The following is a 12,768-nucleotide window of genomic DNA, read 5'->3' on the forward strand; positions in this document are numbered from 1 at the left end:
CCCCGCCCCACCCGGGCCTCCCCGCCCGCCCCCCGCTCCGCGTGAGCAGGAAGCGCATTCCGGGAATGCTTGGCCCAAACTTTTTTTTTTTTTTTTTTCCCATCCCGCGGCCTGAGCGAGCGATGCTGGGATATGTAGTCGCCCGGGCCGGGTGGGGAGGGGATGGGGGCTCTAGGCGGCCTTCCTCGCTCCCACTGTGAATATCGTGGCACAGCCCTGAGCCCTCGTCTTGCCTCTTACCCACCCTATTTTGGTGATCGAACACAGCAAGTTCTCTCGGGTTTACCTTCAAAACTCATCCTGCGCGTATTTCCTCCCCTTTCCCCCATCTACTGCTCCAGCCTGGTGCAAGCCCTGGCCTCATCCCGTTCCTTCCATGACACCTCCTCTTCTTCAGTCTCCTGGATGACGCTCGGGTGCCTCCCAATTTTCCCATCCCCTAAATTCCAGTTACTACCGATGTTTCACAGACCATCTCCCAACTAGTGGTGTAAAAGCCATTTTACGATGCCCACAGATGCTGTGGGTAAGGACTTTGGGCAGGGCAGAGCTGACATTGATGGTTTCTGCTCCTTGGTGGGAAAGGCTTTGAGGTTTAGGGGTAACTCAACAAACTGGGGAGTGGAATCATCTGCAGGCATACTCACTCACAGGGTTTGCAACTGATCACCGCTAAGGGCTGGGACCTCTTCACAGGCTGTGGACGACGACACAGAGAAAGAGAGACACGGGCCTCTCCCTCTGGCCTGGGCTTCCTACCAGCAGGTCACCAGTCAGTGTCATCAGGTGTCCTACACGGCCACCCAGGACTCCAAAAGTCAACAAGACCAAAGCTGTATTTACCTTTCCTAACCCAGCCTTAGGTTTCATGTTGTGTCCCTTCTGGCACCAGAATCAAGACCCCACCCCTCTCAGTGGGCCTTATGTCAAGGTGACCTTGTAAAGAAGATGTAGGATGGGAGATAATTGTGGCCCTCTTGGAAAATTTAACCTGCTTCCATTCTCCAGAGTGGATTTAAAAACTGAAGCCGGATTATGACACACCTCTTCTGTACAGACTTCCCATGACCGCTCACCTCACTTAGAATAAAATCCAGATTCCCAGTAAGACTTCCAGCCTCCTCCCCTTTGTTGTCCCCATTGCTCACCATGACCTCCTCTCTGGTCCTCCTTTAGATCCAACTGTACCTGTCCCAGGCCCTTGGCACATGTAGTCCCTTCTGTCTGGGAAGCCCTGGTTCTTCTGAATTTGCCTCTTTCTCATCCTTTAGTTCCAAAAGCACCCCCTGGGGAGGCCCTCCTTGAGTACCTACCACTGTCCACACATTATTACCTCCTAGTGTTTCATTTCTTTGAACACGGTCATGGCTTGAACATAAGAGCTTCAGTGTTGAGTTTATCAGTGTCCTTGTCAAAACTGGGACTCCACCAGATGCATATCTGTCTTGTTCACTGCTGAGTGTTCAGGTCGGAGGTCAGGTACCAGGTGCCAGAGGCCTGCATAGAGGGGGGTGGCTGAGAGTCTTGCGTAGAGGAGGATGTGTGTGTTTGCTTATCCTGTGTCTCAAAGCAGATCTCGCTGTTTATCCTACTTGGAGTTTGTTGAGCTTTTTGGATGTGCTGATTCATATCTTTCATCCACTGTGGGAGTTTTTTTTTCAGCCATTATTTCTTCAACTTTTTTTTCTATCTCTTTCTCTTCTCTTCTTTTGGGACTCCCATTATGCATATGTTAATATGCTTGTTAGTGTCCCGTGGGTCTCTCAGGTTCTGTTCATTTTTCTTGGACGTCTGTTTGGGAGGAGTCAGGCTGGAGACTGGTGGGATACACCCCAGGAGTCTTTGAGGTAGCCGCTGACAGTGGGGAAGAGGTCAGGGTCAAGACAACACCTGTTCACAAGTCCCGGGCAGGGGGGATTGGAGGGGGGCCCCACCAGGGTATCCCAGCACCTCGGAGAAGCTGGAGGCTGGCATGGGGATGAGAGCAGCCCTTGGCCCCACCCATATCATATCAAATGATTAACCACCACTCACACAGCATATCCATATTTACTTACTCTTGGTAAACACTTTTGACAGTGTTTCTCTACTTTTCCTGTTGCATTTGTTTGGCTCATTTATTTAGCTCATTTAATTCACAGTTGGCTATGATTCTTTCTCAGCAACCAGAAGTTCTTGCTAAGTGCTGATAAAATGGTTATGAATACTGAATTTCACATGTTGTGAGATCTGGATTTTGGTAGCTGCTGCTTTATTTAGGAGCCCGTGTGTGTGTATTCTCTTTCCCCCAGATGTTCTCACCGGCTGCAGACATGATGTGCGGTACTTATGATGCCTGATGGATAAATCCAGCCCCCAGCAAAATGGGGATTTGCTGAAAGAAGAAATGCAGGTGGAGGGGGCTGGTGAGGTTTGAGCAGAGCTCTGCATCTCTGCGGCAGACAGCGGGGGTTGGGTATGAACCCCAGCTCCCTCACCCTTCCTGTGGGATGCCTGCAGGTGTATGTTTCACATCGACCCCCGCAAGTCCCCATGGGATGGAGCTCCAACTGCCCAGAGTGGGAACTTGAATATCAGTATGCTCTTCGTTGACTTCCTTCCCTTCTGTTTCTCATTTCTCTACCCTCCTTCCAGCATTTCCTGGATCACTTCCCAAATAAACTCCCTGCACTCGAATCCTTGTTTCAGGGTCAGCTTCTTGGGGACCCCAAATGCAGACACTCTTTCTAGGCCTCAATGTCTTTGTCCATCCAAAAGGAAGAACAACTCCCCCTGTTACCGAGGCTGGGGGTGGGGTGGGGATAATGGAGGCGGGGCACGTGTCTGTGGGCTAAGCCTCCTGTCTGCCATCTCCCCGCGATCCTTAGTTCCTGGGAATGGAAGATGGAGAAGATCATGGGGAGCAGGCTCCCAGCTCTCCCCCCAACCACTTTTGACATTCCCAGTTGTCCTTCTGCCTGAGGCTCCCCTGTGTCAGGCACCTTCCAGGGTGAAGTGACACTTGCCTGACTGGGAGCCCATCATTAGAGGAACCTGGGAAGAGATGCCCAGAGATGTCCACCAAGGCAGCATCAAGCACCTAGAGGGAGAGAGGGTGGCCAAGTCACCATGAGGCAGCTTCCTGAGGTGGGATGTGGCGTCACCTGGCAGGCACTTAGTGGGGCAACATATCTTGGCCAGAGCCTCCCAATGGCAAAGCCCAGCAGGCCAGCTGTGGAGCTGAAGCTGAGGTGCAGCAGAGACCCCAGCCCCCCTTGTAGGGCCCTCCTTCCATCAGCTGCAGGTCTGCTGGGCTTTCCTGCTGGCCAGGCCCCTGTAGACGCCCCAGGACACCTTCAGCAACTGGCCACCAGCAGCCATGCCAGGCGCTGCTGTAGTGTCCAACTTGCAGGACCTCTGGTTGTCCCAGAGAAAGGGGAGGCAGCCTAGAGAGCGGCGACCAACTGGTCAGCTGGGGCAAGTGGCCAGGGGTGAGTAGGGCCAGGCAGAGACCCCATGTCATTCCTTAGCTCCTCCCTCCTCTCTTCCAGGTCTCTGGGCTCAGCTGCACTTCCACAGAAACGTCTGGCCCTTGCCTGGCTCCTGGGAGGTAGCGTCTAAGCCTGTGGAGTATCCTACTTGATAAGAATCTCTTCGTATACCTGGAGGCCATGCTAACGATGTGATTTATAGTGGGAGCCTTGGGCCACATGTGTCAGTTTAACCTGGAGTGGCCAGAGTCTGAGAAACCAAGGTACGCCACATGGGCAGTCAGCCGTGTCTCTGTGGCTGTCATGGGCTGAATTGTGTCCACACCAAATTCATATATTGAAGCCCTAACCGCCCTCCCCTCCCCCCTCCAGTTCCTCAGGATGTGACTGTATTTGGAGATAGGGCCTTTAAACTGTGCTTAAATCACGTGAAGTCTTTAGGGTGGGCCCTAATCCAATATGACTGTGTCCTCATGAGAAGAGGATATTTGGACACAGGATGTGTGCACAGAGGGGAGATCATATGAGGGCATGGAAGACGGCCATCTACCAGCCAAGGAGACAGGTCCCAGAAAGAACCAAGCCTGCTGATGCTTTGATCTTGGACTTCTGGCCTCTAGAACTGAGAAAATAAGTTTCTCTTGTTTAAGCCACCCCGTCTGTGGTGTTTTACTATGGCAGCAGTAGGAAACTAATACTGAGGAAAACTCGGGACAACAAGACTCAAGGAGCTTGCTTCCCTGGTTGGCAGTACACCACGTGTGTGGTCGAAGGTCGTTGCTGGGTGAATTACGTGCTGTCCACATGAATCTGCAGGGAGGAGACAACTGGTCCCCTGGTGGCTGGTCCCTTCTGGACCCTGCCCCATGTGCCTTTGACCTTTGCTGATTTTAATCTCTATCCTTTCCCTGTAATAAACTATGAATATAACAATTTTGCTGAGTTCTGTTGACTCCTTCTAGTGAATCGTTGAACCTGAGGGTGGTCTTGGGGACCTCCCACTACACAGGTTCACAGAGGTATGGCAGTGACTCCCCAAATCCCTTGTAAATGTACAGGGGAGTAGGAGCTTCCCCTCCAGGACCTCAGGCTGCAGACTTACTGCGTCTTTTCTTATCACTTGCTGGAAGTGGCTTTCTTTCTCACCAGCTGATCCACCTTTTGCCCCCCAGAGCCCCACATGCAGCATGACCTTGGGCGAATCACTCACCTGGAAGGCCATCTGGCATGGTGGAGGGACGGGTCAGGTTTTCAGGTCACACTACACTGGATTGGAATGCTCCCTCTGCCCTGATTTAGCATAGGCCTTGGGACAGTCACTTTCCTTCTCTGAGTCTCAGGGTCTGAGTCTCCAAAATTGCTTTGAATCACCCAACAAAATCCCATGTATAGAGAAAAAAGTGTTATTGTGCTCTAATACTGGCCAGGGTCACTTGAGCCACTTAAATGGGCTCCAGCCCCTTCCAACACCCTTCCTGAGATTTTGGAGAATTACTAGATGATTATTTTCTTACGGTCTCCTGTTATTGCTGAATTAAATAGCTTCACGGTGAGCTCACTCTTCCTGGTTTCTGGGATGAGGGGCACTGGCTTCTCTCCTTGATTTCGCCAAGGTTCCTGGGTGTATGACAGGTTTTGCTGAGGCTGGGGGACTGGAAGGAGAGTTTACATCGCATACCACAGCAACTTAACCTCGACTGTTAAATGTCTCTGTTCCAACTCAGCTTACCTCCTAGAGTCTTACCATTGCATTGCCTCCTCATTCGTTCATTTGTTCATCCATTTATTTGTTCATTCATTCATTTGCTCAGTCAACAACTATATTTTGAGCGGCTGCTGTAGGGATTTAGGTAAGATAAGAAAGAAAACATGGTTTCTCAGCTCACGGTTGAGTGGGTGAAATAGACATTCATCAGAGAATCACATTAATGAATATAAAATCACCAATGTGATGAAGAGAATGAGGACTAGTGAATGTATTTGGGCACCTGACATAGCTGGGATGGAGGGGTGAGAGGCTTCCCTGAGGAAGTGGGGTTTGCCTTGAAATCTCAAAGCTGAGGAGGCATTAGCTATGCAAAGGTCCTGTGGCACCATCCATCCCTTCATTTTCTGGTCCTGCGATTCAGCCCATTCCACCTCTCACTCTTTGGTCCCTGTTGGTCTCTTTGCTTCTTGTCGCTCTCATCCATGTGTACCAGGATTTGCAAACTAGAGCCTGTGGGCCAAATCTGGCTCTTGAACTATGAACTATTTTTCAAATTTTTAAATGGTTGGAAACAAATCAAAAGAAAACATTTCATGAGCTACTTTTGATAATTTTGTTTGATAATTAAAACTTTAAACCTTGTGTTCATGAAGGGGACCTTAGTGGTAACCATAGGATTAATGTGTCCAGTAATATATAATGTCAGAAAGCTCACACTGGATGGCAGATTTGAGACAGGATTTTCTGTCTTGTAAATTAATTGGTTTTTTTCCTGTGATCCTGGAGCCCAGCCGGTTGATTCAGAAGGTGGAAACTTCCTCTTAATTTCCTCTTTATAGGTGACAGTTGAAATATTCTGGTAGTTGATTTATTTGGGAACCCATGTTTCCAGGGAGTCAAATTAGAAGAGGCAAGTATATGGGAGGGTTTCTGGGGTGAGGAGAGAAAAGGAGTGAAGATATGCCAGTCACTAAAACCCAGACAGCCAGATCCATTTCTGCAATATATTTTACTTTCTTAAAAAAAAAAAAAAAAAAGAAGGCACCTGCTCTATTTTATCACTGCAATTTGGGGGGAGAGAAGCACATGGAAGGTAGATATTCATTGAGAATCTTTCTGAATCATTTTGATGATGTAACACATTTTTTATTGCAAGAGTAAAAAAAAAAGACTATATTTTATAACACGTACAATGATATGAAATGCAAGTTTCAGTTTCTACTCTTTGATGTATTGTTTACGGTGGCTTTCATGCTGGAACAGCAGACCATGAGTCATTATGACAGACTGTATGATCTGTAAAGCTGATAATTACTATCTGGCCATTTATAGGTTTTCTGACCCCCCCCATCCATGGGATGACTCATCAGTGGATTAATTCTGGGGCCCTCCCTACAACCCTGCTTAATGTCGCAGTCACCTCTGCTCTGTGGACCAGTCCTCTTGGTAACCGACCACTGCTGTCCTCCACGGTTTCCCACAAACACCCCACTCCTCTTGCTGTGGGCTGGGGACACAGCTCTCCGTGATTTCTCTGAACAACCCAAGCTCCGTCCCACCACGGGAACTTTGCACACGCTGTCCCTCCTCCGGGGACGATTACACCTGAGGTAGGGGAGCTGGGCCAGTTTACAGCAGCCGGAATAAGTGTTTCCAAAAAAGAGAAGCTCTAAATCCATTTTGTGAAACAGCACTATCGCCACCTGGTGGCCATGTCTTCGAGCTGCAGCTGCAATTCGTCCAAAGCGTTTGGTGTGGTCTTTGCACCTTCCGCTCCAGGACCATATCTATGGTGGGGAAAAACGGAAAATGAAAAACGCCCCAGATTCGGTTCTCCTGTATCTCTGAACTGAAGACCTGTTTGAGTCCCACATCTCTACAGCCCTCCTTTCCATCCCCCACATATACCCCAAACTTTAAGGCTCATATAAGCCCTGTGGGTTGCTGTTAAAATTATGATTCAGTGGTTTGGGATGATGTCTGGGTCTTCATTTCTAGCAAAATCCTCATGATGCTGACGCTTCTGGTTCAAGGATCTACTTGAGTATCAGTTGCTACTTTTTCTATAGAAAAGGGGTCAACAAACTCCTTCTGTAGAGGGCCAGACAGTAAATATTTTAGGCTTTGTGAACCATAGAGTGCCTGTCAAGATTATTCAACTCTGCTCTGTAGTTTGAAAGCAGTTGTAGATGATACATAAATTAATGGGCATGGGTGTGTTCCCATAAAACTTTATGAGCACTAAAATTAGAATTTTATATAATTTTAATCCGTCATAGAATAGTCTTCTTTTATTTATTATTATTTTTTAAAGATTTTATTTATTTATTTGACAGAGATAGAGACAGCCAGAGAGAGAGGGAACACAAGCAGGGGGAGTGGGAGAGGAAGAAGCAGGCTCATAGCAGAGGAGCCTGATGCGGGGCTGGATCCCAGAGCTCCCGGGATCACACCCTGAGCCGAAGGCAGACGCTTAACGACTGAGCCACCCAGGCGCCCCTGGGTGCCAACTTCTAGACAGCATCATGTGATGTTAAGATCTGGGGCTTTGGGATGGGTCCTCTGTTTGGACTTTGGCTACCACTTTTGGCAGCTTCATTTTGCAAGCTTCAGCTTGCTTATCTGTAAAATAAGAACCTCTATCACCAACCTTGTAGGGTTGTTGTTTAAAATATGAGATAATGCGTACAAAGGGCTTAGCACTGTGCCGGGCACGCAATAAAGCTCATCATTGTCATCACACCGAGACCCAGAAAATGAATCCAAATCCATACAACTGAAATCCTTCATCTTTTCCTCTAGCCCAGACTCTTTTTTTTTTCTTGGCAAGCTCCCATTTTATTTTATTTTTTTATAATAATTTTTTATTATGTTATGTTAGTCACCATACAGTACATCCCTAGTTTTCAATGTAATGTTCCATGATTCATTATTTGCGTATAACACCCAGTGCTCCATGCAATATGTGCCCTCCTTAATACCCATCACCAGCCTATCCCTGTCCCCCACCCCCCTCCCCTCTGAAGCCCTCAGTTTGTTTCCCAGAGTCCATAGTCTCTCATGGTTCATTCCCCCTTCTGTTTACCCCCCCTTCATTCTTCCCTTTCTTCTCCTACTGATCTTCCTATTCCTTACGTTCTATAAATGAGTGAAACCATATGATAATTGTCTTTCTCTGCTTGACTTATTTCGCTTAGCATTATGTCCTGCAGTCCTGTCCATGTTGCTGCAAATGTTGTGAAATTGTTCTTTTTGATTGTAGCCCAGACTCTTTTTTTTTTTAAATAATGATTTTTTATTATATTATGTTAGTCACCATACAGTACATCCCCGGTTTTCGATGTAATGTAGCCCAGACTCTTAACCAGACACGCCGTGAGGCATGGACTTGAGGGGATGAATCTGGGTGTGGTCTTTGCCTGCTGCCAGCTCTTCCTAAACTCACTGTATGCATTTGCTAGGACCGCCATAACAAAGGACCACAAATCGGATGAGAAATTTATTGTCTCACCGTTCTAGGGGCCAGAAGTCTGAGATCAGGTGTCTGCAGGGTTAGGTCCTTCTGGGGACTGTGATGGAGGATCTGTTCTATGCTTCTGTCCTGGCTTCTGGTTTGCTGGCAATCTCTGGCGTTCCTTGGCTTGTGGAGCCATCACCTTCATCCCTGCCTGCGTTTCTACCTGTGTGTGTGTCTGTGTCCAAATTCTCCCTTTAGATAAGGTTGGCAGTCATACTGGATCAGGACCTATCCTAATGACCTCATTTTAACTTGATTATCTCTGTAAAGACCCTATTTTCAGGTAAGGTCACATGCTGAGGTCCTGCAGGGGGGTTAGACTTTGACACATCTTTTTTGGAGGACACAATTCACCTCCCAGCACTAACTTTCCATGCATTCCAGTCCATCCTATCTGCTTGTTTACAGTTGTGCCTGTAGAATTGGATTGGGTTTGAAGTCAGGTGACGGACGTCACAGGAGACACGTGGCCTCTGCATCTAGTCCAGGGCCTGTGTCCTCAGACAGAGGTCTGTGTAATCCCTGCTTCAGGGCCACCTGGAGAGCTTGTTAAAAAGGCAGATTCCAGGGTTCAGCACCAACCTGTTGAATCACAATACCTGGGAGCCAAATGTCATTGTCTCTTATGATCCAATGCATGGGGAGTGGGGGAGGTGCACGCGGGAGGCCCAATGATAACAAAGATCCCCAAAGTCATGGGCCCAAGAGGGGGCCACAAGGTCCCTATGAGACTGAGGCTGGTGGCTTCTGAAGCAAATAATAAGTGAGCTGATCTCAACAGATGGTTTCATTGTCCTTCTCCACGTCACTTAGGAAGCATGGTGATGTAACTGGCTAGTATGTGTTGTCTTTATCAATATTAAAATGGTGTAGCCAAAAAAAAAAACGGTGTAGCCAATCTTTTGTTCAACTATATTACCCACGTAGCAATCCCATAAGCCCAATACCCCAGGGAGGACGAATTTAAGACTACTCTGAAGTCTTCTGATCTTCATGGGGAAGATAAATCGTGGGGAAAATGCACACCTCTCCCTTTTCATTCATCTTTGTGATGCATTTACCACGTTGGGCCATATGATTTATTTACACATGTACACATTACACATTCCCCACTCAATTCTGCATGCCTTGAGGGCAGGGATGAGATGTATCTCTGTGTTTCCACCACCCAACAGTGGTTCTGGAACACGCTAAGTGCCCAGCAACTGTTCTACCCTAGGACTGAGAGGAGACTGCTTTGCCAGCGAGCTTCTTCAGGGCTGCCTTCATGTCCTTGTTCCTTAGGCTGTATATAAAGGGGTTCAGCATGGGGATGACCACTCCACACATCAGGGCAGCTGCCTTGTCCTTCTGGGAGGAGGCAGGAGATGTGGGCTGCAAGTACACAGCAAAGATGGTGCCATAGAACAGTGACACCACGGTGAGGTGCCAGCCACAAGTGGAGAAGGCTTTCCATTTGCCCTGAGCAGAAGGGATCTTGAAGACTGCCCAGAAAATGCAGGTGTAAGAGAGGAGGATGCACAAGAGGGGGCTGATGCCCATGAGGATGCCAAAACCAAAAATCACCAGCTCGTTGGTGTGTGTATCAGAGCAGGAGAGCTTCAACAGGGGCATGAGATCACAGAAGAAGTGGGGGATTTTGGAGCCAGCACAGAAGGTCAGTTGAGCCATGAGACAGGTGTGCACGAGTGACTGGAGATTGGTGATAAGCCACGCCCCCCCCCAGCAACCCACAGACACAAGGGCTCATGATGACCGAGTAGCGTAGAGGATAGACAATGGCCACAAACCGGTCAATGGCCATCACAGCCAGGAGGAAGCTGTCCATGGTCCCAAACAGGTGGAAGGTGTATATCTGAGCAAGGCAGCCCACAAAGGAGATGGCCTGGTTCTGGGTCCAAAGGTTCACCAGCATCTTGGGGACAGTGGTGGAAGAGAAGAAGGTATCGACAAGGGACAGGTTGGAGACGAAGAAGTACGTGGGGGTGTGGAGACGGGGGTCTGTGATGACGGCCAGGATGAGGAGCAGATTCCCAAAGATGGTGACCAGGTACACAGAGAGCAACAGCCCAAAGAGGAGAGTCTGATGCTCTGGCTTTTCTGTGAGTCCCAGAAGGAGGAATTCTGAGACTGTTGTTTGGTTTTTTGGCTCCATGGACAGCCTGTGTCTACTGCAAAGGGAAAAAGGGGAAAGGAAACGACATAAAGCTGGGAGTCAGAGGTGGCGTTCCAGTCCTGCCCCTCCCCCCCCGCCCTGGATTGCAGAGTTCTATAAAGATCTGTGGGTTTCTGTTTCTCCCCAACAAACCCATCCATGCCTGAGATAATTTGCAGCTCAAAAACCTAACTCGGTTGTTTAGAGATAATGTAGGCACTGCCCTAAGCACCTTTGTGTTTTCAGTGGAGCAGTGCTTCGCAAACAAAATTAAGCTGAACCAAACCTAAACTGAAACCCAGCACAAGGAAAGGGAATCTTCTCAGCCTCTTTTCTTCCTTTTCCCCTCCTTCCCTTTCATCCTTCCTTCACATGATACAATTTAGCATCCATTTCAGGTTAATGACCAAGGGTATGAGGACAGATAACCCTTCTCCTCTGCTTCCAGTGATGCCAAATTTATTTGGGGTACTTCATGATCTTCCACCACATCATCACCACAGTAAACCCCCTCTCATCCTTTGTGAGACAGCACCCAATATATGCCCAGGAGGACATAGAGACCATGCATGAACCCAGAAAGCTGGTCAAATGGAGATTTTAAAGAAAACTTTAATGGTGAAAAAGAATATCTAGAGATTTAAAGCTAATGGTATTTTGGAAGTATATTTTGTCATTAGTAGTAGCTTTGCAAGACGAAAAATTTTATATTTTGTTATGTTCTAGAGAGGCTGTCCCTAGCAATTGAAACAGCTTTGTACCCTCAGGAAACTATACATTGTTAGAGCATGTCAAACAGCTGCTTAAGAAGTTTATTCAGAATAAAACTCCCAGACACAGGCTGGATGGTTCAAAGGTAAGCTGGTTTCATAACAATGACACAAATGTGCCCGAGTGCCTGTTCGATGGAAAGCAAAGTGTGCCATGTGCTTATTGCTGTAGGAAATATCATGACGAGAAAAGTGAGTTTATGAAAGAACACTCTGATATGAACGGATATGAAAATAGTGATCAATGTGAGACCAACATTTAAGGAAATGCCCACATTTAAGGAAATGCCCACGTATAGGCACGTTGTGATAATATTCTCATTCACCCATTTAACACTGCTGCAGGGTATGACACTGGTTTTATTTCCCCACGTATTTAGAAGGGAATTGGGAGTTCATCCAAGTCCCTTCTAATCCGCAGAGTCAGAGGTGACCTTTGAGCTCCTCTCTGCTTTGGCTTCAGCGGTTTGGGACTTAGGAAGAGCTTTGTGTCCAAAGCCCAAGAAAGCATATGTTTATCCCATCCGCACGAGACCACCAAAGCCTGGTTGCATTTGCCTTTCCAGGTCTCCATCCCCTGGTGATTCTTCCCCCTCCAACAAGTGATTGCTCCTTTCACTTGATGAACATTTACGGAGAGTGTGTTAGGTGCCACGCATTTCTCTTATGATACATGGATGATATAGAAAAAGCCCAGCATGGTATCACTCACCACATTTTCGTAAAACCTCAATATTGACTCTTTTCAGCAAAGAGAGGATCTTCTTTAACTCATTGTTTACCTGGTTAGGTCCCCATGTCTTAAAGGCAATTGCGGACAAGAACACAACAGAAGCATTTAGTGATCATATCTGTAGAGTGTTGAGCCTTCTTCTTCTTCTTCTTTTTAAGATTTATTTATTTATTTATTTTGGAAAGAGAGTGAGCTGGAGGAAGGAGCAGAGGGAGAGGGAGAGGGAAACTCAAGCAGATTCTGTGTTGAGCACAGAGCCTGACATGGGTCTGGATCTCAAGACCCATGAGATCATGAGCTGAGCCAAAACCAAGAGCTGGGCGCTTACCTGACCGCACCACCCAGGTACGCGGAGCGTCGAATCTTCTTAGGAGTCACAGGTTCTTTACGTGCCGGTCTCTCAACATCCACGAGA

General features: G+C 47.7%; 1 protein-coding gene across 1 annotated transcript; it reads right to left on the bottom strand.

Annotated features, from left to right (window-relative positions):
* Positions 1–9,910: 9,910 nt before the first annotated feature.
* OR1I1 (olfactory receptor family 1 subfamily I member 1) lies at positions 9,911–10,850 on the bottom strand. Its single transcript, XM_045778406.2, is given in 2 exon segments — positions 9,911–10,418; positions 10,420–10,850. Coding segments are annotated over 2 exon segments (939 nt in total).
* Positions 10,851–12,768: the final 1,918 nt, after the last annotated feature.

This window comes from Ursus americanus, chromosome 14 (assembly GCF_024610735.1).
Source record: "Ursus americanus isolate L20-20 chromosome 14, mUrsAme1.1.p, whole genome shotgun sequence".
NCBI classification, from domain to species: Eukaryota; Metazoa; Chordata; class Mammalia; order Carnivora; family Ursidae; genus Ursus; species Ursus americanus.